Source organism: Anopheles marshallii, chromosome X (genome assembly GCF_943734725.1).
Source record: "Anopheles marshallii chromosome X, idAnoMarsDA_429_01, whole genome shotgun sequence".
Taxonomy (NCBI): domain Eukaryota; kingdom Metazoa; phylum Arthropoda; class Insecta; order Diptera; family Culicidae; genus Anopheles; species Anopheles marshallii.
Window position 1 is genome coordinate 12,250,261 of NC_071325.1, and position 26,347 is coordinate 12,276,607.

General features: G+C 48.6%; 5 protein-coding genes across 5 annotated transcripts; 3 read left to right on the forward strand and 2 right to left on the reverse strand.

Annotated features, from left to right (window-relative positions):
* Nucleotides 1–3,239: 3,239 nt before the first annotated feature.
* Nucleotides 3,240–5,093, reverse strand: LOC128708761 (allantoinase). Its single transcript, XM_053803744.1, has 3 exons — nucleotides 4,863–5,093; nucleotides 4,330–4,743; nucleotides 3,240–4,154 (listed from the first exon to the last, which is right to left on the reverse strand). The coding sequence occupies exons 1-3, from the start codon at nucleotides 5,091–5,093 to the stop codon at nucleotides 3,240–3,242; spliced, it is 1,560 nt and encodes a 519-aa protein (XP_053659719.1).
* A 1,407-nt stretch (nucleotides 5,094–6,500) lies between these two features.
* Nucleotides 6,501–7,925, forward strand: LOC128719781 (serine protease HTRA2, mitochondrial). Its single transcript, XM_053813416.1, has 3 exons — nucleotides 6,501–6,515; nucleotides 6,584–7,686; nucleotides 7,754–7,925. The coding sequence occupies exons 1-3, from the start codon at nucleotides 6,501–6,503 to the stop codon at nucleotides 7,923–7,925; spliced, it is 1,290 nt and encodes a 429-aa protein (XP_053669391.1).
* A 743-nt stretch (nucleotides 7,926–8,668) lies between these two features.
* LOC128709163 (N-acetyl-D-glucosamine kinase) lies at nucleotides 8,669–12,696 on the reverse strand. Its single transcript, XM_053804151.1, has 3 exons — nucleotides 12,668–12,696; nucleotides 9,361–9,797; nucleotides 8,669–9,288 (listed from the first exon to the last, which is right to left on the reverse strand). The coding sequence occupies exons 1-3, from the start codon at nucleotides 12,688–12,690 to the stop codon at nucleotides 8,669–8,671; spliced, it is 1,080 nt and encodes a 359-aa protein (XP_053660126.1). The 5' UTR covers nucleotides 12,691–12,696.
* Nucleotides 12,697–14,764: 2,068 nt separating this feature from the next.
* Nucleotides 14,765–16,538, forward strand: LOC128709634 (uncharacterized protein F54F2.9). Its single transcript, XM_053804642.1, has 3 exons — nucleotides 14,765–15,256; nucleotides 15,325–15,551; nucleotides 15,620–16,538. Exons 1-3 carry the CDS (start codon nucleotides 14,765–14,767, stop codon nucleotides 16,536–16,538), a joined length of 1,638 nt encoding a protein of 545 aa, XP_053660617.1.
* Nucleotides 16,539–19,857: 3,319 nt separating this feature from the next.
* On the forward strand, nucleotides 19,858–24,858 carry LOC128709600 (glutaredoxin domain-containing cysteine-rich protein CG12206-like). Its single transcript, XM_053804609.1, has 4 exons — nucleotides 19,858–22,401; nucleotides 24,251–24,484; nucleotides 24,557–24,622; nucleotides 24,685–24,858. The coding sequence occupies exons 1-4, from the start codon at nucleotides 19,858–19,860 to the stop codon at nucleotides 24,856–24,858; spliced, it is 3,018 nt and encodes a 1,005-aa protein (XP_053660584.1).
* The last annotated feature ends 1,489 nt before the right edge of the window (nucleotides 24,859–26,347 follow it).

Genomic DNA, 26,347 nt, shown 5'->3' on the forward strand with positions numbered 1-26,347 from the left:
GCGTTAACTAGTCGAATGAGCTAAGACGTTTCGCCTGAATGGGAGATACTCGATACGCGGGAAACCTTCACACTTGGGGGCTGTGCGTTGTATTTTTTTGTATTTTTTGTTTTCCTTTTTTATTTCTGCCTTCCGCCCGGTTTTGTGATGTTTTACCGCAGAACAGTTGTAGAGAGAGCCTAGAGTGTTGCGGCGGTGTCACTTTACGGCAGGTTTTCTGCCGTGTGTCTTTTTTCCCCTTTCGTGGTTTATCTTTTTTTTGTTGTTGTTGTTGTTGCTTCTTCCACCAACCCACCGTGCGCGAGCGCCTTCCTTTTTTTTAAATGCTGGAGGGTTTGTTTTTGTTTGCTTACTCTCCGGACTCGATCTGATTCGCCAGGGCGCTCCGCTCCCCACGCATCACGCGACCGCGTCGCGTATCGTCACGCCACAGCTTCACCGACCGACCTCGGCGACATTTTGTACGTGCCGGCGGCGGTTGGGCACCGGGGAGATCGGCGGATCCTGCGCGAGTGACACGGGCGATACATGGTGGTTGAATGGGTAGACGAACAACCACGAAGCAAAGCATGGCAAAGCGTAGCAAGAGAAAGACGGAGCGAATAAAACGGTGGAGAGCGATAAAAGGCTGAACTGATATAAGCGAGCCGTGCGCGGAGAGGATGGCGATTTTTCGCCTTCGTAGTTGCCTCCCAAACAGAAGTACATTTGGCAGTTTGGGCGGGCTGGTAAGATGCAGGTGTGCGGGTGTGCCCAGCGGTCCAGCTGTGGACAGGTCCTGTGTGCATCGTAAAGGAACCGGCGGTGAGTGAGCACTGGAGCACGCGAAGTACCTGTACAGGTCGCAACACTTCTCGTAGGTTGCGAGCTTTTGCAAGACTCCCTAGAGGAGTAGACAAAAGTCACAATACGGGGCGGGGGATTGAAAAAATTTGCACCTAAAAGCTCGCTCCATGAAACGAGCGGTGCTCCATTTGCAAACAGCTATCAGTTCTGCGTAGTCAGACGATAATCACGTAACTCCATCTCTGCTTGGATGCGTTATCAGTGAACGTTAGCAATGTCTGCATCTTTCCCATAATTCTAGTGCAGCTGTTGCGCTGTTTCTTCAATGTCAGTAGTATCAGGCAGTGCCGATTTCTCCTTCCACATGTCCCAAAATTTCGCCAGTGTGTCTACGAAGCAGAAAAAGGGACAGACTAGCGAGAATGGGAGGTTTTCTGCATCTATAGCGTAGCTGTTAAGTGGGACAGCGTCTGCACGGTCTTTTCCTTTCCGTGCTGATTTATTCATTCGCGCTACCTACAACTACTTTCGCACGGTGCGGATTTAGTGCTTCGTGGAATGGCCCTTGCGGAAGCAATGTTTTCTATAGTGCACGTGATAGGGTGACGCTCTTGGATGGCGATGCATGCGGGAGCCTTGGACATCTGTTTGTACTCCACTATTGGTGTGGACACTAACTAAGACACATTCTAATCTCTGGTTTGTTAAACATTTCCACGATCAATCGGCATCGCGTTGGAAGTTACGGTGACTACGACACGCTTGTATTGATGTTATTTTGCTTTGCTTTAAGAACGAGTCTTTTTACATCAACTTTAGAACATGAAACTTGCTTCAAACGAATGACGTCAGTGGTAGTGAATCTCGGCGCCAAGTAGGGTGTAAACTAATCTTACAGAGTTTTTTTTTTTTCGTGTGTCTTTGTTGTGATGTTATAGCACACTTGCCATATAGTTTTTTTTTAATACCCGGACTGAGGGATCTTCGAAAAATCATACAGAGTCACACATGGACCACAGCGACAATACTTGATGGTCGTTAATTTGAATTAAGCAAAAAAGAAAACGACATCCGCGGGCGCCCACACACGACAGCGAGGTACCCCGTGGCAGCATTTTGCGGCCGTCAGGTCCAAAATTATTGACAGTTCGACATTTGATATTCCGAGCTGCTTTTGCGGTTCCGTGCGGTAAGGCGATGCTTGGGTAGAAGTACGGCAGAAGATGCTTTTCGGTTGGATCATGGTGGTTTGGAAACAGCAAGTGCGAGGTTGGAGATCCTAAATTCGACGGTGTTCGAACTAAACATGTTTTCGGCACCAACGTCTTTTGCCGTGTATCAGGGCATTCACTAATATTGCAATACTGAAGGGGGGGATGTTAAGATATGTTTGGAATTGACATGAAACAGAATTTCAACAAAAAGACCTGCCAATTCAGCAAGAATTGTAATGTCTGGTGTTGTTTGCGGTTACAGATCCCAACCGCTGCGTTATATAATTGAGGCAGTACTTCACTACAGTACACTTCTCCAATGGTCCAAAAGTGGATCCAGCCAGAAAGTAGATTGTGAACTTTAAATGGAAAAGTCAAATTTCTTGCTGGAGGGGGGGTCCCAGATAATCTGTCTCACCCGTGGTGATCTTTTAATAATCTTTCACAATACGCCTGATAGCCTTTTGCCCATGGTAGCTACGAGAACAATAATCAAACAGCCGCCTGATGTCCAGAAGACGTTTCGCAACCTCTGTGACACCTCCGGAAATACATGTTTTCTTCCGTCCCAAGTGCCAACGATGGTAGATGGAGGCTCGTCTTACAGTTACAAAATAAAGCAACTGAAGGGAGTAAAAGAAAGCCAGAATTGGCAGGTCTACATCTCTTGAGATTGTTGTGCCAATAAAAAAGGAGAAGAGAATACATCACAAATGAATTCTTCAAAAAAAAGTGGCACCAACTACCACTGCCACCTCTCTACAAACTTGACCATGTGACGCCGCTGAAAGAGTTGCAATACACCAACAAAGCTTAGATGTAAAATTGTACTTTATTTTTGTACATCTGTTCCCAACATATTCTTCCTATTAACGAGATTAAACCTGATCGTTCCAACGCGCTGCGCTTATCACCTAAAAGGATCCGACCTGTTGACCAAAAATCAAGCAAAAGTCAGTTTGAATGCCAAACAGTTTATGAAAAACTTTCCATTCAATTAATCTACGTATTCGTGGCACAATGACCTCGTCCCGAGAGATGCGGTGATCACGTCACAACCAGCCTACCGCCATTTGTCGGTAGTAAGTTTAGCATAAGCACAGTGCCTACGAAACGACTCTATTTCACTAGTACGCACTATGTGTAGTACCTCGTAGAGGCATCATAGGATATCTAAAGATATTTTAGAACTATAAGAGGGGAGTATAATTCTGGTTGTCTTATGAATATTGCAGCAATTCACAAATCTACATCGTCTTCCAACTCATCCTCCTCAGAAGACGTATTCAGTGGCTTATCTTCACCATGGTTGTTGGTATTGTCGTTCCTGCTGCCAAGGAGTATATTGCCCAAAGGCGAAGAAAATGAAGGCACATCCGATCGCAGATAGATTGGGGAGCCGCGCAGAATCGTCGCATGTATCACGCCGTGCAGTGTACGGTTTAGATATGGTGTCGCCTTATGCTGGAACTCGATCATGTCCTCCGTGACGGTAAACGTCCCCTCAGGATCCCACACACAGATGTCACCGTCGTAGCCGGGTTCGAGGCGGCTCTTGTACTGGTCCAGCCCGCTCAGACGTGCCGGTTCGGTGCAGAGCAACCGGACCGTATCCTCCAGCGTGAGACCGTACTGCTGACAGTGCGTCCAGAACAGTGGTAACCCTAGCTGGAGGGACGAGATACCGCCCCAAGCTTCGAGGAAGTTACCACGCTGCTTCCCATCGGTAAGCAGCTTCATCTGCGGCGTGCTAGGCGAGTGATCCGACACCACGAGATCGATCTCGCCCTCCCGCACGGCACGCCACAGTTGCTCCTGGTTGGTGCGATCGCGTATCGGGGGGCAGCACTTGAACTCAGTGCGCGCGTCCGGCACATCTTCGGCAGCGAGCGCAAGATAGTGATGGCAGGTTTCCACCGTGAGCCGGCCACCGAGCGCTCGGGCATGCCGTATTGTCGGTAGTGCTCGTGCCGACGAAAGGTGCACGATGTGTGTCCGGACATCGAATTGCTGAGCCACTTTTGCCACTAGCTCGATCGCCTGCTGCTCCATACTATCTGGACGGGATTGGAGGAATGTGCGATACTTGAACGGATCGTTGATGTTACACAGGTCTTCGTTTTGCTGTTGTTGACATTCGACCTCAGCGTGAAACTATAAAGGAATATTGGGGAATGGATATGATTTGCTTTGAAGGACACCGAAGAGATGAACTCCTAGTATGCATGGACATCCTTCAACTCTAGTACACTTGCTTCCACATCTTGTACGAAGGTAGTTATGCCACCTTTCATATAAAATACTGAAATTCTCAGCCACATCTACTTACAGCCAACACTGCACCAGTGCCCTCGATCAATCGTGCCGCTGCGTACACCTGCTCCTCCGACACGTGTGGGAACTCATCCACCCCACTGGGGCATAGGAAGCATTTGAATCCAATCACACCGGACGCGATCATGCGGCGCAGCTCGCGCTGATTGCTTGGCACCAGCCCGCCCCAGAACGCAACATCCACGAAAATCTTCCCCTTCGCTGCGTTGACTTTGGTGCGAAGGTTGGCCACACTGGTCGTTGGCGGTATCGAGTTGAGCGGCATGTCGCAGATCGTCGTAAAACCGCCGGCTGCGGCCGCCTTAGTGGCGGTGTGGAAACCTTCCCATTCGGTGCGACCCGGCTCGTTAATGTGGACGTGCGTATCGATCAGCCCGGGCATAAGCAACAGATTGCCAAAGTCGAAATGCTGTTGGTAAACCGAAAAGTGTCAAATCTTCCGGAAAGGCAGTGGCCTGGCGAACGAATCCAGGATCCAGGTAGGTTGAGTATTGTGATAGAGAAAACCGTGCCTCTCGTGACACTAACCTTAAAATCACCTTCATTGTCCTTCAAGTAACGGTCGACCGCTGCCCGGGAGCGGAGGACGCGTGACACCTTACCGTCAATGGCCGACACAACGATCCCGCCGGCAAACACATCCGCCGGCAGGCTGGCACTATTGACAAATATCCGCGTGCTGGTGTAGACGGTTTCCATCGCTGGTGGCTGTGGGCAGAATGGAGGATGTGCGCGTCGGTACACCGGCTTATAAAGCATCCGTCCTCAATTGGAGCAGTACATTGGTTCATCTGGAAGCTCCCAGCTTTCGTTATTGTTTTTGTTGTGGTTCTTTTTTCGTATTATGAGCTGAGCTGTGGAAATTTTGTATTATCTCTTTATGTACCACACACTACAATGTACCATGTTTGCACCATACGTTGCACCAAGGTGGTATGATCACGCAGCACTTTTATGACGATTTTAATTAACGATTACGTCAGGATATATTTGGATTGTTTGTAAAAGCGAAATTTAGAGGAATACCTTTATCAACGTTTGCAAAGGCTTACAACACTTGGCTCACAAAACCTTGGCTGAATTTAGTGATCGATCATATATTTTCCGAAAGGTTCCTTACGATAGATTTTGCTTGGTGGTTTAAGATCACCGCTACGTATTAAACGGCTCACGTTTCTAATTCTTTACTCGAAGAAATAGCATAGTCGTATTTTTTATATTGTTCCTCCATCAATATTGTACCATCAATGAAGTCCCCTGCTGTAGCATTTTGATGAATAAACCAAGACCAAGCCCCTTACATGCATAATCAGTTGCGTTTGAAAAAATGTTAAGAAGTATCTGCGACCGTAGTGTGTCTGGGAAGCTTGAGCATTGAACTCCCGAAATGCTGATTGCGATAAGGGCCCACAAGGTGTGAGCTAAAAATACGCTGTGGCGCTTGGAAAGTTACTAATTATAGTTATTGGGAGCGGTCGCTTTAACTCCCAACTCCTCCAAAGTGTTGCTAATGATGGGATTACATTTGCTGATGTTTACATATTGATACGATTATATTAATTATATTAATTTTATGCTTATTAAATATATTTCTCCATATTGTTGAGTAGTAGAACTTGATAATAACTTGAAAAGTAACGTCTCTGTTTAATAATTCTCAAGTGTTTGTGCTTTCGTCAGCCGTCCGGTGTGAGTTACAATGTTCTATTTAACCCCTGGGTTGTACCAATGCTGTTTAATTCGCGGTTTTATTCATCTGTAAGTCATTTACGACGACGATAAGCTTTTGTTATTCAACTAAATGAGCTTTGAATATGTTCAATACGACGGTACGGCGATAGAAGCAATAATAGTTTAATAGTGTTGCTTTATAAATTCCCCCATATGGAAGAATTTCATTTTTTTACTTTGTAAACCAAACAAATAAACGAATGGAATAAAAAAAAACTTTAATTTGAAAACATATTGCGTGGTACATAAAATACGTTTTGTTTCGTTCTATACATTTATTTACAGATTGTTCGCAGTGTTTGACGCACACACGCACGGGGTCGCTTTCAATTGTACGCAACATAGCCGTAACATAAACAACCGCAAACGTCAAACAAATCAGGTGATGCTGTCAAACGGTTTCTGGAAACGTTTTCGTTTCGTACGCGGCTACCGATGATCAAAGTACACGTATGTATCGGCAGAGTAAAACGTTGTTCAAATGCTCTTTGATGTATCTATTTTAGGATTAATTGTAGGCTGTGAAAAGCATGTTTTGCGTGTTGCGAAATTCCACTATTTACCGGCATCGTTTGCTGGCGATTGTTCATCTACCAAATTCGTCACGACCGATTAAAACAACCGAACAGCATGGACGTAACGATAATGGCTGGAATATTCACCGCAAAGTTGGCATAACGATGGCACTGACCGGAGTATTGGGACTGCTCGTTTACAAACAGTTGCAGACCTGTGGCAAACAGCGCGGCTTTAGTTGGGCAATACCGGCAGTTAGTGCGAAAACGGACTTCACCCCAAAACGTAGCCAGCGAAGAGATTTTAATTTCATCGCGGACGCGGTGGAACTATCGGCACCGGCTGTGGTATACCTGGAAATACGAGATCGACAGCATGTAGACTTTTTCACCCGCGAACCAATGACGGTTTCAACCGGGTCCGGGTTTATCGTGGAATCGAACGGCCTGATTCTGACGAACGCGCACGTTGTGGTGAGCAAACCGCACACGATGGTTACGGTGAAGCTAAACGACGGCCGTACCTTTCCCGGTCGCGTCGAGCACGTTGATCCGGCGTCCGATCTCGCTACGGTACGCGTACAGTGTGACAATTTGCCGACGCTCAAGCTCGGCAACTCGGCGGACTTGCGGACGGGTGAGTGGGTGGTAGCGCTCGGGAGTCCGCTCTCCCTAAACAACACGGTAACAGCCGGGGTCGTAAGCACAACGCAGCGCCCGTCGCAAGAGCTTGGATTGCGCGGCAAGGACATTAACTACATCCAAACGGATGCCGCGATCACATTCGGCAATTCTGGCGGCCCGCTGGTAAACCTCGACGGTGAGGCGATCGGCATCAACAGCATGAAGGTCACGTCGGGGATTAGTTTCGCCATTCCGATCGACCACGCGAAGGAGTTCCTGCGCAAAATAAACGAATCGCCTCCCGGATCGGAACGGCGCTCGGCCAGTAATGTGCCCGCCTACCGACGATACATCGGCATCACGATGCTAACCCTTACGCCCGAAATCTTGCGCGAGCTGCAGCAACGCAATCACAATTTTCCACCCTTTGTGCGGGGTGGCGTGTTGGTGTGGAAGGTAATCCAAGGATCTCCGGCGTACAAGTAAGCGTTGCTATTTCCTTGAACTTTATGCACACATTACAAACTTATTCATATTACTTCCCAATAGCGGAGGATTGCAGCCGGGTGATATCATAACGCACATTAATGGAAAGGAGATTAAAAATTCAAGCGACGTTTATGATTTGCTATTGGAGCAGGACAAAAAGCTGTCAATGTCGGTCTATCGCGGCCAGCAACTTACCACGGTGCATGTTTTCCCGGAGGATACGGCAACCTAGACTATAGTATATTGCTAGATTGTTTTGTTTCGCTTTTCGAAGCACATACGACTTGATTCAAATGAATTAATTTAGATCCGTTAACAACGAACACCTGCTTGACGAATTTTGGAATATATGTAGACATTATTTATTTTGCTGCAAACAAACACCTCCACAACATCACACCATAGAACCAATAAGACTGGAATCGATATATGACGATGCTTTAGCTAGTGGGTGCACAGGTTACGAGAAGTAAAACAGCATAAAGGACACGTTTGTTGGCCATCAATACTCATGTTCATTCATATGGAAAGTGCCACTAAAACAATACATTTCTCCTTGACGGAATTGAAGCACTTGCTGGAATAACTTGGAATACGCGGGTATTTGTATCTCCAGGATTCCGTCAACTGGGTTCTACCCACATTAGTTAGCTCTCAATAAAATGAATTTCCTAAATATATGAAAACATGAAAAAAAAAATACACACACACATATACCTCGCACGCGCCTCTTGTAAGGTGTTCGTGTCATTACGCCTCTTAAATCAGGTCTCGTGGATTGTATTCTGCACCTATGTTGCCGCATTCGCAATGCGTACTACTACTACTAGAACTACTGCTAGACAACCCTCACTTGTTCATGTATCACACTGTGTCGAATCTCAATCTTGTAGCGTAGCAAATGGAAGAAACCGTGCGCATCGAGCCTAGTAGTTATCAGGAGAAAAGAACTAACCCCCAAGCTTTCGAGCGGTTTTAGCTTCGGCCGTTCGTTTGATGTTCCGTTCCGTTACCGTTCTCGCTCGCCACTGCCCGGTACGTGTAGAACACGTCATAGTTGCCGGTGTAGTCTCGCGGCAAACGTAGCTTGTACGTGTCCGCCGCTAGGTAAGCGGCCCCGAGCGCCATTGTCGTGGTCAGACGCAACAGGCGCAAATCGTGCGGGAATCCTTGCAACCGTAGCTCCGACACGAACCCATCGCGCAACAGCTCCCAACTAAGCCACACCGAACCGACGCACACGATATCGAGCAGTGCGGAGGTCGAACCTGCAGCCGACGGGCGCAACAACTCCGGGGAGATTTTATCCTGCAGTGCGCACACGGACCGTGCGAGCGATTGACCCGCCTCGTTGAACAGCTTGTAGCAGAGGGGTTCACGCTCGTCGAGCGCAGCTCGAGCCAGCTTAGCACAAAGTCCCGCATACGCCGTCTTGCAGAATCGCCCGTAGCTGTGATCGAGCAGATCGTGCAATGTCCGCACGCCAAAGTGTTCCTGGATCAGCTGCCAGACCCGGTCGATTGGGTGCTTGGATCGCTTCAAATTGTCCCGATGGTCGAACACGGTCTTGATTGCGTTGCGTGCAATCCACCAGGCTGCAAACGACACACAGAACACATCAGTCATTGGCTGGGAAAGCTTCCACCGGAGCTTGCGGTTTAACTTACCACCACCTTCATCACCGATCATGTGACCCCACCCACCACAACCATGAGTACTTCCGTCCGGATTGCGCAGCAGCGTGTTTGATCCGGTTCCGGCTATAATCACCATACCGCCCAGGTTCGAGACGGCCTGAATACTGCCGACAGTGTCACTGCACACCACGTACCGTTCTGCCACCATCGGGTAGTGCGTGTGAAGATACGTCTCCAGCTCGCGATTGGTTTCCTCTGCTTCGGCACCGCTGAGACATAGCCCGACCGCTGTCAGCTGTTGGTCCTCTGGCAGATTCGCTTCTGCCTTGGCGGCACGGGCCATTGCATCGATCCGTTCTGCTACGCCCGGAATTCCAACCGCCCAGTGGTTTGTACTTGGGCCCTTCGCTCGGCCGACCACCTGTCCCGCCTCATCGCAGATTACCAAGGTGGAATGTGTCGCACCGCTGAAATTAGAATTAGATAAATAGTTTTAAATACTTTATATTTAAGATATTTCGTTAAAAGAGACTGTTAGGGTGTTTTTTTAACATTTGAAGGCCTTGTAGTAAGCTACTGGGTTGTTATTCTATCATTTAACGGCTATTGTGGTCAAATTTAACCAACCCAAACAGTTGAATGTGGCCTGATCCGCATGAGAGTGAGTGACCATGTATGCAATATGAGGGTGTGGAGGTGGAATGAATGCAAAATTCAATTATCAATTAGTGTTGCATGATGATGTAGCTCGTTAGAAGAAGCCACAAGGGCAGAACGCTGATGGGCTGATGGAACACTTCCCCATTAAGTATGACATGTGTATATATCATAATTGCGTCCCAAGTTTATCACACCGCGGATCTAGGAAACAAATTTCTTCCAACGCTCTACTTGCAACAACGTTGACAGACGAGTTATCAAACGACCCTTACCTACACACACACGCCTTATCTCTGGTGTATCGCATATGGCATCTGGTGTTTTGTGCGATTATTCACAAGACCATCAATTGTACACCGGTTTGATGAACAGGCTATCATTTTGTGCTTTTCTTCTTTCAACTATGAACACGTTAATGTTTAGCGCGCCCATTTGTCCAGTAAAAAGCATCCGCGAACTGACTAGATTATAAATCATTTCTAATGCGCAAAAACCTTCTCTTCCGTGTTTTTTGAGATAGGCTTCTTATATTGGCACACACATTAAACAGAGCACCAAAACATTTAAAAGGGGTTTAAAAGCGTCCAACACGCAAATGTTGGAAATAGCAGCAACAACAAAAAACCCCCGATTGATTTCGCCTTATCGGGGGGACATGGGTCGATTACACGTCGAGTGGTTTGTTTTGGTACGTTCAAGTGGTCAATGCACAGGTTTATGGTGTAATTAAAATCCCAACCAGAATGGACTAATCTTTGCTGCACTTAGATAAACATGCTCAATATATCCCTCCCCCGAAATGGGTGTGATCGGATGCATTATGTCAAGGTTAGAACGTCATTTCTAATCTAACGCTTGGCATATTCACTGTTAGCTGTTGCCCACTTACGAGTGAACAATTATTAAATAAATATCACTGTGATTGTTGTAACGCCGGAAGTGGTGTTAAAACGTTTTATGTACAGTATAACTCGTGGGTTGTAAAAAAAGAAAGTTATTAATATGGAGCAGGGGTCGCCAGATGTTATTAAAACGCAGAACAGTTGGTAACGTCTCAATCACACAACAGTAGTGGTAGATTTAGATTACAGAATTTAACTGGACCATGAATAATTCACATCACAGATTCTCGGGGTGATACATCGTTGGGTCCAGCAAAAACCCAGAAATTTTTGGATCGAATCTCACCGGAAAACTATTACATTTTAAATGTAAATATTAGCCTTTAATTTAAGAAATGTAACTATACAGATTCCAAACCCAATTGCGTGTTAAGACCAGCCCATGTACGCAATCCAATATCAACTGAATAACTTAAGTTAAAATAAAATCAATCTGATAGATTGTCACAAGATCAAACCAAAACAGTTGTTGTTTAGGAAACGAAATTGTTGATAAAAGATAAAAGATCTCTTTAGAAACTAATTTGTTGCTGTTCAATACAATCCAATATTAATTTATGATCTCTTGCATCATTTCCAGTTTTATCTTCGACCTTCTTCGGTAGGTTAAAAATTCTATCGAAAGTTAAACCTCAATACAAAACATGACGACCCCTGTTATAAAAGTACTTGATACAAACACAAGCAAGAACTTAAGAGTGGCTTAATCTAAGTCGATCAACCATGAAACCAAATTACGCTTCTTCGCGCCACAATCTAAACTTGGCAGTGAACTACACTCGACACTGTCTAACTGTAAGGGCAAGGTCTCGGCGAAATGTGTCACATCTACTGATAACAAAAGAGCATGGGCCAAGAACGACTAAAAAGGCTAACGTTTTACAAACAAACAAACCCAACTAATGCAAAACAATCACGCATCTGAAGCGAATACCGCGGGTAGCTTTCAAATTGGTTTGTGGTGATACATAGGAGTTCGTTACGAACTGCATCACACACATGGTATCTGCCACCGTCAGAACTGCATCTCTCACCTTGAAATGTGGTGCAGCAATTAAATGAAAGTGAACGGTCGTGTGCGCACACCAAATGTAGCACTGAACTGAAAAGCCAGAACTCGAAACTTCCGCCTTCTTTCAAATATCCTCTCATTCACCAATGGTGGACGAGGAGGTTTGTTGAAATAGCCGAATTCCGATCGTGGATCGATACGAAAGAGAAGGCTCTGTTGGAACGATTTTCACTTTCATTTCGTCTGTTTGTTTTCCTCCTTATCCGGGTTTCGTTAGTGGAAGAAAAGCAAGGCGTTCATTTTGTGGTCGATTTCGAAGCTGTTACGTCGTTTGTTATGAAAGTGCTGGGTGGTTGATCTTTTTTTCTGCTTTCCTCTTTCTCTCTCTCTTTCTCTGCCACACAATCGTTTGTTTCGATGATAGTTTGTTGTTTGAGTAGTGTTTTGTTGAATAAAATGCATCATCGGTTAAAAGCGTTAGACAACAATTGGCTTCCGGTAAGATGTACGCCTTCACTGCGAATTACTCATTGTCGGATACTTCCTTGTATCCATTTGCACATCCGGCATATCCGTTCCAAAAGCTGCTAAAAATAAACTCGCCGCTCGTCTTACCTAATTACAGATGATCTTTTTAAGAAACTAAACTTCTTGAGATGAACTTTTCTCAGAACATAATGTAATGTTGTAGAACTTATTCTATTCTGCACAAGCGAAAATGAGAACGAAATTTTTACAATTATATGCAAAAAAACTGACTTACCCTTCAACACCTGCAATGTACATCCTGAGCTCTATCGCTATCACCTTTAAGATTCGACAATACTTCTTACACCGCGCTGCTGCTTGGAACGGATTGTTTCACTGCGTGCCGGGTGTTTGCTACAGTTGGAAGAAATATTCACTCGCCCAACAGCAGCTTTTTGTTGAGCACGTCGACTCTGCTCGGTGGCCTTCTGCTTAAGACACTTTCGCTCAGGTAGCGAAACCAGATCATCCACCTGGTGCGCGGTCTGTCTGTACGGCTGGTGTGGCGGTTGATTGAAGCAGCAGCGCGGAACAATGCGGAATTGGTTTCGTTTTCTGGATCACCTTCAAATAAACGGTAGTTTGGAAATGTACTCCTTATTGCAGTTTACGAAATGTGGCGAAAGAGAGATATTGTGGAGATTTGGATCCAAGAACACTGCAGGATGGATATCCTTTGGGAGCTCTTGGTACAATTTGAGCAACATACAAATTAGGCACACAAAACAAGACACACCACAAGCAGCCAATAACTACACAGGATATTAAAACCAGTATCACTGGACGGTGTTACACTCCCGGTTACGCTCCGACACCATGCCAACTGGTCAAAACGGCTAGATATGTCGGTGTTGTCTCACACTACACACCACACTCGCTGTAGTCGCGTTGTTGTTTACCTGGCACCCACTAAAGTCGCCGTCGCTACTCACCACTACTAACACCTTTGGCTCCGTTTTACAAAACGACACGAATTGATGAAGGTTCGGCACCGCGTGGCTGTCTCGCTTCTGTAGTGGCGTGCGATTGGCGTGGAATCCCGCCATTGAATGCGTCCGGTATGCGCTCGCATAGCAATATAGTCTACCGAGTCGCTAGCGGGTAGATACAGCAGCGAAAGGCGGCGTGTACCGCAGGCAAATGGCAAACAACAGAGACGGGTATTGTTGTTGGACCTGACCCAATCTTTCAGCTCACAATCCACTTCTTCATACCCGCCTCTGGCCCGTCACGGTGAATGATTAGACAATCATAGCTAAAACTGATATCGTGGCAGTGTTGTCTATTCGCAATCTAATTACACATTCGCTTAAGAAAAAGGCTCAACAGATTCATGTCTAAGTAAATCATAATATTTATAAACTTATCACACTTTTAAATACTTGTCTTCCAAGGTGCGAATGTGCATAAAACTTAGACTACAAAAATGCATTTTCTCGAGTTTTGGATAAACATAACAACAATGGATAAATCAGAGGTACGATCATGATGGCATTTCGTACGCAATTTATCAAGGATATTGCTGACAGTTTGGTACGAATACAGACCATACGTTAGCAAGAAAGAAATGTATTATATACCGCTCGAGCAAATGAAATACATTAGTAAGTTGTATTTTATAATTAAACAAGTGATATTGCACAAAGAATGAAATTGAAATCAAATTCAAATATTGCCTAACTGACAAACGACTTGACAGTTGAGCACCTAGGAATTGAACTGTCACGAAACGGCATCAAACCAGCCTTGTTTTCTGCGCGCTGTTCAAGGCTGTTGTAGAAGACCATGTAGCAAATGTTAACACAGGAGCAAATGTTGCCGAAGCCGAAGAAATCCATACATTTCACCAGCCACATTATTGCGAGCGATGTGTTATTCGAAGAACGGCCGGGCGTAAACAGAAACTTAACTATAAGCTTGTTTTTTTGCGTTGCGAGAGGAATTAATTGGAACGATTGATTCACTTCATCCACAACCGGTTTCAATTGTGAATAAAGTGAACAACGGTCTAATCTGACCGGAAAATGGAACCTTCCCTCGGGACCTTACTGTCATGTGATAAAACGTCAATAAACATTGGCCCACCATCGCTGGTACCCTATAATAACCTTGTGTCAGACCCAGCTGAACTGACACTGTGTGCGTATGTATTCGTAAGCATAGATGACGTACAAACAATCACGGGTAGGTTTACCGGAACTGAATGTTTTTTAAGGGTTGTTTGTGAAATCCGAGAGTTGTCGTCAACACTTTATTAGCATTACGTCTTCACTAACATTAGATGCAGTTGCGTGGCAATTCCAGCGCATAGTGACGGAAGGTAGGCACCATCATGAAAGTAACGCAACGTGCTGGTGCGGCAACATTGCTGCTGCTGGTTCTAATGGTGCTGCAAATCATACCGCCCAGCTCTGCTCATGGCTGGGGCTCGGAAGACATGGAACTTTTCGATCTCGTGGAGGAGGTGAATGAAAATTTCTACACACTCTTGAACATCAATCAAACTGCGACTCTGGCCGAAATTAAGCGTGCGTTCCGAACACTTTCGGTGGTACTCCACCCGGACAAAAATGATGCGGAGGACGCAAACATTCGGTTTCGCAATCTAGTTTCGGTCTACGAGATTTTAAAGGACCCGGGAAAGCGCGAAAAATATGATAAAGTGCTGAAGGAAGGTATGCCAAACTGGAAATCTGCACTTTACTACTACCGCCACGTGCGGAAGATGGGAATGGTCGAGAGTGCCACCATTCTGTTTGTTGTTATCACCGTGATGCAGTATTTTGTAGCCTGGGCGGCGTATATTGAGAAAAAATATACAGCGGTAAGAAGAGCAATCTGATCAACCGTTTGTAGTGATAGCAACTAAGTGTACCGATATTTCTTCTGCAGGAACAAATTGTGGGCAGTAAGCTTAAGAAGCTAAACAAGAAGAAACAGACAAACGTACAATTGGAAGAGCTAATAAATGAGATACCTCTGCCCAGCATTAAGAACACATTGCCCTGCCAGATTCCCATGTGGGTTTGGAACACAGTAACCGGTACACCGGCAGCCATCCGATTGATGTTCGAGCTTTATTCGCAGCAGAAGAAACAGAAAGAGGAGGAACTTCAGCGGTGAGTGTCCCCAAATTACTCGTGGCTGGGTATGTGGAATATTTTGTTCATTTCATTTTATTGTACAGGGAGAAGGAAGAGATCGAACTGCAAGCAAACCTCGAAGAGCAACGGGCAAGGGAAAAAGAAAATCGCATCCTGCGTAAACGATCGAAAAAAATGTTAGTTCCGGAGAAAACGGATGAAGAGTTGGCCGCGTACAGTCAGCGCATTCTGAAACCTGCACGCGATGGCGATGCGGACAAGAGTACACACACTCCTTTACCACAATCTGGTGGCCTCTGGACGGAGGACGACCTGACGGAGCTGGTTCGACTGGTGAAGAAATATCCAGGCGGTACCAGTAACCGCTGGGAAATAATAGCGGATATGATGCAACGAAGTGTAGAAGAAATCACCTACATGGCCGCAAAGATGAAGGAATGTGGGTATCGGCTGCCGCACCAGTCGGAGGGCACAAATTCGTCCGAATCCGGGCAAGCATCTTCGTTTGGTGTGACCGGTCCGGTCAAGGTGAAAACGAAAACGCGTGACGCCGGTACGAACGAAACAGCGACCAGCAACTGGACACAGCAGCAGCAGCAAGCACTCGAGGTTGCTATTCAAAAATATCCGAAATCGGCGAATTATGACCGGTGGCAGAAGATTGCTAATAGTGTACCGGGCAAATCGAAGGAGGAGTGCGTAGCGCGTTATAAATATCTAGTGGAGCTGGTGAAGAAGCAAAAGAGTGCCAATCCAACTGATGACACGTCGCAGGACGTGAAAACTTCGGACGACCCCGCTCCGAAGGAAGATTTAAAATCGACAAATGAAGGTAACATCGCCCCGTCGGCAGGTGAAGAAATGGTGGAGGACGATAATGTTGCACCGGTAGTTGGTGGAAAGAGCCAGGCTAAGAGTAAACGACGGGAGCGTAAGAAAGCGAAAGCTTATTACAGTTACTCGGATGATTCGGATATGTCCTACGAAGCTGAAGAAATATAAACGCTTGCCACCCCGGTAAGAAACGTGTGAAGCAAAACGAAATTATTCTTTAGAAGTGATGTTTCAAGTCGGAGAATAGTGCACACCGAACAAGCGTAGAAGTTACAGCAAGGGGGTTCGTTAAATAATTGATTATTTTATCCTCTCTCGCTCTTCACTCTTTTTATACTTCGCTCTCTGTTATTCTCACTAGCAGCATATTGGTGACAAGGGGTAGAATAAATGGGTTTAGGCATCACCAATAACAGAATAATTACGAATTAGTTATAGAATCAACTGCATAGATAGTTTCGTTACGCTGCGTGTGTTAGAATGTTTCGTTTGTTACGTATACTTTCATTCTTTTTCATGCTTTCTAAGTCCATTTTAATTAGATATTTTTCTAGCATCGTAAAATAATTGATGAGATAAGTAATAGATCGAGGGAGTGGAGAGAGGATGAGGGGGATAGGGGGATATCTGGCTCTCTTCTTTCTCAATATATTTGCTAGCAATCATTCTGGTTCTTCAACGACGAACGTAGAAATTAACTCTTTAATTAGCAGCAGCAGTACACCACAGCTCTAGAAGCCCCGACAAAAGACTTCAACAGGGAGTGAAGCGATGAACCTCAACCGACCGAGCTAATAAACGGACCGCACGCGCTCACCCCTCTTTATCAAATTATGATTCCGATGAAAAGGAGAAGCAACAAAAACAGCAACAGAGCTCCCAACCCCAAACCCCAACGTCAACAACGCCAAACGCCGCAGCAGCGGGTTCACTACGCGCAAGAGCAGGGCAACCGATCCGGTTCCGTTGTCTCGCTTGCGGTAAGACTGTGGCCGCAAAATGTGTACCACACACTGCCAAAACCTTCTGGAGCTTCGGCAGCAGGCCCAACAGGGGAGCGAATAGGGGTGGTACGCTTTCTTTTTTTTTCGGTGTATGGTGTACGAGCAACGCACACACTCACACACCCACACTCTTCGCCTTGCGTTGAATGTGCCACCGCGCTCTTTCCGCTTTTTATGGACGTACATTTCGCTGCTCTAGCTTTTACCCATTTTACATCGCGAGCCAAAGAAGTCACAACTTTGACAGTGGAGTATCCGACCGCCGATATCGTGGCTGCGTGGTAACTGGTGATATTGCGATGGTTGGTGCGAGCCACCGGCTGCTGATCGTTTGAAAGTTTTACTCCACCGTGCGCGTGTGTCTGTCTTGTTTTTTTTTTTATTTGATTGTTGGGAGACTGGGCTGCTGCTGGGAACGGTCAACTGGCCTGTGTGCGCCTTCCATTCCAGGCGATCTTGCAGTGGAACCTGTCGCTCGTGGCTATCGCTTCATCCTCTTGGTCCGACATTGGAGTGCATCGGCTGCGATCGATGCAACCACATCCACGGATCCAGTCAGGTGGGTGTTTTTCCGTACGTGTGTGTGTGTGTGAGTGCATGTGTGTATTTGCTGAGCAACTTTCAACTCCTCCACTCCCAACTGTGGAGTCCTAGTTCGCCTGTTGCTCCAGGCGGCAGTTGCGTGGCTCTTCTATCGTACGCCTGGAATCCTGGTGTTTCGCACGTACCATGGGGACAGCTGGCACGCCACAAAGTACCAAGTAGAGTAGTGCGTCCAGTGCAGCTAGAAAGTGCATCCAAAACCACCGGGATAACGATGCAGCTGTAGATGAAACAGGTAAAACCGGATCAAATGGTAACCGGCATAGTTTCGATTTAACTCCAGCATCGCTCGTTGCCCATTCATGCATTCCTGTTCGGTGTTTGAAAGAAGTTTGAAAGCTCTTTGCCACCCCAAAAAAGGGGGGGTTAGCAGCAGCGAGCTGCAAAACCAGAGCAAGATCCGGTTAAGTGGAAAACCCCCAATTGATCCGGTCCCATAACCTGTGCCCTTACACTGCCACACCAACCAACGCGCGGTTCCTGCACCCAGTGCAGTGCCCTGTATCGACGGGGGTTCCGAAAAACCAACTTGTGTGTGTGTGTGTTTTTTTTTTTTTGCGCAACTGCACATCGGATCTTCACTCAACATTGTAGCTGCTTCCATGTGGTATCGACACCCCAAGCAAACTTGATCGAAAATGTTAAACTTTCCTTCCTTCGATTAATTTCTGGTCGGGAAAATCTCCTATCTAGGCGCAACAGCGCTCCCAAACAACCTGGGAATGGCAGAAAGCAGGCAGGCGAAAAAAAAGGAAACTTTATTCCAAATTTGGAGTTCACGCGGGGAGAGAAGTTTTTAATTTCTATTTCTGTTGCCACACCGAAGCGTACTGAAAATTTTGCTTCACGGCTCGCCCAGCGCAGTTACTACGCGCTACCCATCTGGAATAGGGAGATGATTTTCCTGTGGGGTTTTCAGTGTTTTTAGTTTTTTTTTTGCAGTGAAGCGGAAGCGTTCGCCATTCTCGCCCATATTTCCACGGTTTGCGGTGCTATTATTGTTAGTATTATTACAGCCGGGGGGGGGGGGGGGGGGGGGGGGGGGGGGGGGGGGGAGGTTGCTGCCTTCTTCCCCATCCCCCCGTGATTGAAGCTTCTTGCGTTCCCGCGCGCCTCCACGGCGTAACATACTTTCTCTTCTGCGCAAGCTGCAACGCGCGTAGCGCACGTACCACGGTTCCCTCCAGAAACTTGGAGATTCTTAGTCCGGATGCTCCACATACACCGGGGGTGTGTGCCGGACCGCGGATGGGATGGGAATTACGTGTACGGGTGGGAAAACCTCCCCACTGCCGGGCAGATTCCCAAACGGGTTAAGCCCGAATCTCCCGTTTTTCTTCGTTGCGCATAGGGCGCAAAAAGGGGACAGATAGCGCCGGAATGGAACTCCGGGCGAAACAGGTGGAGAAGAAAAAAAGCACAACAAGTTGCTCCTGCCCCCGGGGGGGGGGGGAGCATTGCGGGCAGGCGGGAGCGGCAGAGCAACAGCTTGTACTCATATGCTACGCCATGGCAGCTCGCTCGCAACCACATTCGTGCTTTCCATTCGCTCGCTCCAATCATCTTCTCTTTTCTTTTCTGCTTAAATTGTTTTTCACAGGTGGTTAAACTCGCTGCACTCCCAGCGCTCCGTTCCGTGCGTGCACCACCTGGCTGCAGGCAGCGCACGGTAGCAAAAAACCGAGAGCGAGAAGGCAAGTGAGCGAGTGTGCGCTCGCAAGGCTCACCTGTTTGCGTGCGTGAGGGAGAAAGACCCGCGGCAAGCGTGGGCGAGCGAGCGAGAGCGCCAAGTATCCAGCGTAGCAGTTCGGTGGGAACAAAAAAGGCAAACGAGGATCCCGGAGGCGGAGAAGCAGAACGAAGCAGAAAAAAAAGGCTAGATGGACTCGGCGAGTGCAGCTTCCCCAGACCGACCGCAGCTGGAAAAAACGTGCCTCCCGAAAGCAACGGTAAATGCCGTTGGTGCTGTGAACGAGGAGGGTGAGGACGAGGAGGAGAAGAATGGTGCTGCCGGTGGTGATGGTGATGGCGCTTGCTGTATGAGCGATGCGGCGAGCGGGGAGCAAGCGGAGGAGTGCACCGACGGTGATGTGGATCTCCCGCTCGGTCGGGTCGGGTCCCCTCCATCGTTGGTGGTGGTGGCCGACGGTGGTGAGCATTCCTACTGCGAGCTGGCAGAGCAACCCACCGATGAGCACGCTGCGGTGCCGAGCACTGCCGAAGAAGCAACGCTACCCGCCCCAACGGTGCAGGTACCGGAGGCGTCCGAGCAGTTGGCAGCAGCAGAGCGGCTGATGTTTATAACGGCACTTGCCCCCAGCGGCGTGGAGGCTCCCGCAGCCGAGATCAACCAAGTGGCGGAGAACCACAACACTTTGGCCACGATCGTCAGCGATCACGGAGCAACTACGATCAACGGTGCGCAACCGCAGCAGCAGCAGATCGTGTACATACACGGTACGTCAACGGACGAGCCCGCAGCAGCGACGTCAACAACGGCATTGCCCTCAGCGCTGGTACACTGTAGCGCACCGCCACACAGCAACGTCGTGCGAATACAGATCATCCCGGCGGAGTGTGACCAGCAGTCGATTCCACCAACACCGCTGGAGGATTGCAATAACAACAGCGTACGTGGCGCTGGTGCGAGTGTTAGTGTAGTTGGTGGCAGCAGGTGTCAAAGTTCGCAGGTGACGGTAGTATCGCTCGGTGCGAGTGACAGTGCGGTGTGTGCAGGTGGCGATAACGCGGACCAACTGCTGGCTGCATCGCATGACGCCGTGCTGGTGACGGTTACGATCGAGGATAGGACACTGCTCAGCATACCCCCGACGACGCCACCGGGCGCGGACAGTACCGAGTCCAGTGCCGACGCGGTTCTACCGCCGCTAGACCACGAGGAAGGCGAGATGGTGCAGAAAAAGTTACTAGTGTCGAAGGGCGGCCCCACCGTCGATTCGGCCGTGCTCGATAGTTCCCCCTACGTCTACTACATGGCAGCGATGGCGCGGGACGGGGCGCGCACCGCATCGTCGTCCGCGTCCGGCGGCAGCAGCGGTCAGTGCTCGCCGAGTGACATGCTCGACAGTGGCACCTGTAGCGATATCGAGCTGACGCCGCCACCACTGCCGAAAAAGATGTCGCAAATACTGAAATCGTCGTCCGCGATAAAGAAGAGCATGGGCGCGGACGGTCTCCATCAGCCGGTGTCACCTACACAAACGCCACCGCCGGTTACTACGGTGACGGGGCCGGTGGGCAGCACCGTGCTGCGACAGTTTTCGCCGGTTGATAAGGTGACGGATAGCGTTATCAATCAGCAGGGCCACCACAACCACCATCATCACATCGAACTTCAGCGGCTGGCGCAGCAGCACGAGGAGGAACGGAACAGACAAAACGAACACGGAACACATCAAACGTCCGTTGATTTGACGCCCGACAGTTTCGCCGCGCGGCAGCAGCAACAGCAGCAACGGCAGCCACCATCCCAGCTCGGGTGCATCATTGCGACCGATAGTGACGGATCGGAATCGTGTCTGAGCTGTGATTCGCTCAACTTCGAGCACCTGTCGAGTTTGCAGCCGTTGGCGGAGATTGGCGGGTCCACCATCGCGCACGCCACGGCGCTAGAGCCGGCCACAGCCGTACGGGCCAGTCCGACCGATTCCAGCACGGTGAACGGTGAGCCGACGCATCAGCTACGGCCGAAACTGCCGGCGTACCTCGGGGCGAAGCGGGACGGGCCGAGCGTTTGCATTCTGCCGGACTCGCTGCTGGCCGCCATCCGTGGCAGTCGGCCGAAGGTGTACTGTACGGACGACGACGATAACGACTCGGTCGACGGGGAGACGCACCGGAAACGTTTCGCCCCCGTCGGTCCCGGCCCGAACGATGCGCCGGGTACGCTCGATCTGAGCAGCCTCGCGTCCGCCGCTGCCACCACCACGACCACCCGGTCCATCCTGATGGACAAGATCAACAGTCTCGAATGCGGCAACCGGATGCACCGGGCCACCGATCAAACGGACCATCACCACCAACACGACCCATCAAGCAACTACCTCCAGCATATGCACCCCACCGCCATCAACGATCCGGCGGGTGTGGCGCGCGCCCAGAGCAGCTGCTCCGCCGGATCCTTCACGACGGAAAGCGTGCGCAGCAATCAGTTCGAGAGCGATCGGTACTACAAGTTTCACATCAACGAGCGGGGCCGGCCGGACGGTGGTGCCGAACCGGGCAGCAGCTCGCCGGAAACCACCCCGTCCGTGGTGGACGACGACGAAAGCTTCGCCGGGCTGAAGGACCTGAGCAACGGCACGTCCACGATCCGCAGCAACAAGGGCACGGTACGGGGCGTGAAGAACCGCGTGCGCAACGGTATCGCCACCTTTCTGCAGATGCAGCAGACCGGCCTCAAGGTAAGTGCGTGTCGCGGTACCCAACACAACTGGAGACGTGACTGCTCGCCATCAGTTCGGGGCTTTGTTTCGTGGATGTGGCTTAAGTCTGTCTGGGAGCGACGCCTAAACCCTCCAGAGCCCTGAAACAATAACCCGCCCGTGAGGGTGGCTCTTCCTGGGTTGGAGGTTTCCGGGAGGTTCAAACGGTTCAAATTTAGCCGCCCTAATTGTGTGTGAAGCAGACGTGAGCATTGATGTGATATGGTTGGACGTTACCCCGGAGCCACCCCCACCGGGTATTAGGGCCTCGCTAATCTTCGCACGATTAGCGTTATGCGAAAGTTAGTGCACGAAGTCTCACGAAATGCTTACGCGGCTCGACTTGGGATGATGAAGCTGGCGGGTCTCATCACCGTACCGTCACTCAATTGCACAATTGCACCGCAGCAGATAAGCATTTTAGTAGCTTCTGGCTTTTTGTTTTGTTTCTTCGTTTTTGACAGCACACACCGCCATTACGCAATTATGTACGCTAATTCCAAATATCTCCACAATACCACACCGGGTACTGTGAGATGTTTTATGTCTATGCGAACTCGCACCACAGTTTTTCGCAACAATTGAAAGTCCCAACACACCCACCCTCGTCCGCTCGCCACCCTCACCCGGGGTGGCTTCGGTGCGCAAAGTACCACCGCCGTGCGGTGTTTGGGCGTACCGCGTGTTGGGAAATCGATCACCCCGAAAGATCATCGGCATTCGGGGCGGGGGCGTCACACGTTTCACTTTTCGTCCGCAGCAGGCCCGTGTGGCGCGGACGGTCAACAACCACCCGCATCAAATCTGGGGCTTCCAAATTTTCCAGACAAGCGCACCGCTGAGCAAACAAGTCACCCGCGTCCAATGGGTGCTGTCCGAAGCGAAAGGAGGCGCGCTTACGTCGTGTATGTTAATCAGCAACACGCCATCAAGCGGCGGTGCTTTGCTGTTTGTTATCTGGCCCTCCGCTTGCCGTCGCGGTTGGCCACGGCGTATCAAACATTGCTTTTTTGGTTTTTTTTTAGTGAGCAGGATCGCTGCAGAAGTCAACGGTTTGGGTGATTGCCTTGCTAGACGAGCCGTTTTATGTCATCCGTAGACATCAGTAAACGGGGCCAGTATCCTCATGAATGCGGGCAAGAGAAAGGCGTTGCGATGTTTGGCAAGCAAAGGTAACCGTCTAATGCTAATGCGCTTCCAATCACGTATCGCGCTGGGAATGGTGCACAAAGCCAGGGTATCTTTGGAATCGCCAGGAACGCTCCAGATTTTCGACTTCGCCCAGAATCGGACCGTACTGCGCATTTGTAGGCCACCCGGGGGACCTATATCTGCTTAACGGTGCTTAGGGATACGCTCGCCACCATCAATGGCCCTTTCAAGGCGGGAATCACTCGCCAGAACCGGTTTGACCCGTTGACAATTCCCCTCCGTTGGCTACACTTCCGACATTGGCCTTCGCTGGTGGGACAGGGATGGGGGAAAAATGTACAACAAACCGGATCAGAATGCTTTCTTTCGCCTTGACCGAAGCCTTGATCCAACACGGGATGACTGACTCTGACCCACATACGCCAAGCCGATACAATGTGCGGTAGCGTACAGTTGGAGTTTATTGTTGCTGTTTTTAGTTTGCTTTATTTTTTTTTGCTGGCTATGCAAAACTGGCGCCACCGCGTATGCTCCCGATGTGTGTCACTTGCCGTAAAGTGTGTCACCCCGCTAGGTGTGTCAGATACAACGCTTCGCGTTGGATTATGGCATCGCCAGACCGCTCTACCTATCCATTCGCATACATTTCCGGTGTTTTCCTTTCTTCCGTGCGCAGAACTACAAGGACAAGGAGGCTGGCAAGGTGGTCGTCTACAGCACCAGCATGGGCATCGTGCGGGAGACGTACACGAAATGCATGAACGTGAAGCAAATCCTGCGCACGCTGCTGGTCAAGTTCGAGGAGAAGGATATATTCATGAGCAATGAGTATCAGCAGGAGATTAAGGAGCGCATGCAGGTCGACACGATCAACATTCCGCAGGTGTTTGTGGATGGGCAGCACATCGGGGTAAGTAGGATGTTCATCCACGACTGTCTCGAATTGCCGTCGCTAATCGTAACCCTTCCCTCGGCAAACTAGGATGCGGAATGTATCGAGCGGCTTAACGAAAGCGGTGAGCTACGGAAAATGCTGAAACCCTACAAGGTTAGTATGAGAGTGGCAGCTGGAACAAGTATCCAAAAGTAATGCGTTTCGTTTCCGTACAGTGTCTGGAGTCGCCCTACATGTGCAAGGTGTGCGGGGGCTACCGTCTACTACCGTGTCCGTCCTGTGGCGGTTCGAAGAAATCGATCCATCGGAACCACTTCACCGCCGAATTTGTCGCCCTCAAGTGTATGAACTGTGACGAGGTCGGGCTAGTAAAGTGTCACAACTGTTGATGCCGGTGGTGGAACGCGAAGGATGAGGAGGCCGGCGGCGGTTTGCGCATTCCCACACCGTTTACCCACACACCTGTTCCTAGGACTATCGTTCCATCTTTCACTGTTGATAGGATAGTTTGTTTGCTTGACCGTTGCGGTCTATTTCGACTTTGGTTGGTTTGTTTTTTATCAGTTCCATCACATAGGCCCGTTGCGTATCCAGCATGTTTTAGAGATATCGAAAGCACTTAAGCTAGGTGAGTCAGTGATATAACGCACTTGTGGTTGTTGTTGTTGTTTTTGTTCACATTTGATACCGAAGGACACCTAGATAATATGGCTACCCTGTTCACGCGTAGCGTCTGGTAGTAGAAGAACGTTTCCGTAAATGTAGCGTCGTTGTTAAGGGCTAGTGTTGCTAGGGGTTTCTCCTTGTTTTGGGTTTATTCTATCAGCAGCATTACGAGTAATATCCTACTGGACAATAATCATTTCTTCCATTGCTACTACTTCTTACCCACTAGCAAGCATTATTTAAATCGTTTTTAAGGACTTGGTTTTTTTTCTCTTGCATCCCATTTCAATCTACGATTTGTGTTTATCGCACAAACTCTATAATCGAACAGCATTCCGCTATGTACATAGAACGATTAATACTACTAGTAAACTGTGTTTTGCTCAAATGTAATCCAGCGTTAACGACCTAATATCGACATTATAATCTTACAATACTCTTAATACTTGTGTGTACATCGTCGGCCGGCCATTCGCTGCTGCAATTGGGAAGCTTTCGGCCCGACCCGAATGGCGAATGGGAATCAAATAAATGGGTATATCAGTAGCAAAACACCGTGGGGCAGCACGGCGAAGTGGTGTAATTTCTCGAAAATAAACGAACTAATACACGAACTGATGAATCGATTATTTGAAAACCAATGTTATCCGGTTGAAACACCCCCCCCCCCCCCCCCCACCTCCCCCCCTTCCCCAATAATGATTATGATGACTCCTTTCTCTATACCGGACAGGCCCAAGCAGAAGCTGACATTACTTTTTCATTTGTTTGTTATTCATGGTGCTACAATTTCGTTCGTCTGACGGTGACACACCGGGCTCATTGAAATATTTCTTATCAATTGCAGCACGATAAGATAGGTTGCCTTTCTCAATCATTGCGATAACGTTGACTCAATTTGTGGGTGACAAAATGCTACTTTGGAAGTTTGATAACACCGCGCGCGAATGCGTATCAAAGTCCGCGCTGCACGGGTTGTTGGGTGATGGTTAATTTATTTATTTATGAGGCGCTACTGTAGCTTTGCTGTCTTGCTCTGCTGCTAAAGACGCTTGATTACCTTTGCATAACGCGAGCGTGACTTCTTGTAATTCTTGTCTGTGTTAATTGCTTTCAATGCTTTGGTAAACAATTTGCTTGGGACGACTGAACGAGCGCACTTTTCACGAAGGAAAGCCCTGCTTTCTAGTCCTATTAAAGAGTAATTTTTGA

Excerpts from the sequence above, each read along its gene's own strand:
- LOC128709634 (XM_053804642.1), top strand. The coding sequence starts at position 14,765 with ATGAAAGTAACGCAACGTGCTGGTGCGGCAACATTGCTGCTGCTGGTT. Across the intron at positions 15,257-15,324 it reads TTGAGAAAAAATATACAGCG|GAACAAATTGTGGGCAGTAA; the intron begins GTAAGAAGAGCA and ends TTTCTTCTGCAG. Across the intron at positions 15,552-15,619 it reads AAAGAGGAGGAACTTCAGCG|GGAGAAGGAAGAGATCGAAC; the intron begins GTGAGTGTCCCC and ends TTTATTGTACAG.
- LOC128708761 (XM_053803744.1), bottom strand. The coding sequence starts at position 5,093 with ATGCTTTATAAGCCGGTGTACCGACGCGCACATCCTCCATTCTGCCCA. Across the intron at positions 4,744-4,862 it reads ACAATGAAGGTGATTTTAAG|CATTTCGACTTTGGCAATCT; the intron begins GTTAGTGTCACG and ends GTTTACCAACAG. Across the intron at positions 4,155-4,329 it reads GCACTGGTGCAGTGTTGGCT|TTTCACGCTGAGGTCGAATG; the intron begins GTAAGTAGATGT and ends ATTCCTTTATAG.
- LOC128709163 (XM_053804151.1), bottom strand. The coding sequence starts at position 12,690 with ATGTACATTGCAGGTGTTGAAGG. Across the intron at positions 9,798-12,667 it reads TACATTGCAGGTGTTGAAGG|CGGTGCGACACATTCCACCT; the intron begins GTAAGTCAGTTT and ends TTCTAATTTCAG. Across the intron at positions 9,289-9,360 it reads GATCGGTGATGAAGGTGGTG|CCTGGTGGATTGCACGCAAC; the intron begins GTAAGTTAAACC and ends TGTCGTTTGCAG.
- LOC128719781 (XM_053813416.1), top strand. Across the intron at positions 7,687-7,753 it reads CAAGGATCTCCGGCGTACAA|CGGAGGATTGCAGCCGGGTG; the intron begins GTAAGCGTTGCT and ends ACTTCCCAATAG.
- LOC128709600 (XM_053804609.1), top strand. The coding sequence starts at position 19,858 with ATGGACTCGGCGAGTGCAGCTTCCCCAGACCGACCGCAGCTGGAAAAA. Across the intron at positions 22,402-24,250 it reads TGCAGCAGACCGGCCTCAAG|AACTACAAGGACAAGGAGGC; the intron begins GTAAGTGCGTGT and ends TTCCGTGCGCAG. Across the intron at positions 24,485-24,556 it reads TGGATGGGCAGCACATCGGG|GATGCGGAATGTATCGAGCG; the intron begins GTAAGTAGGATG and ends TCGGCAAACTAG.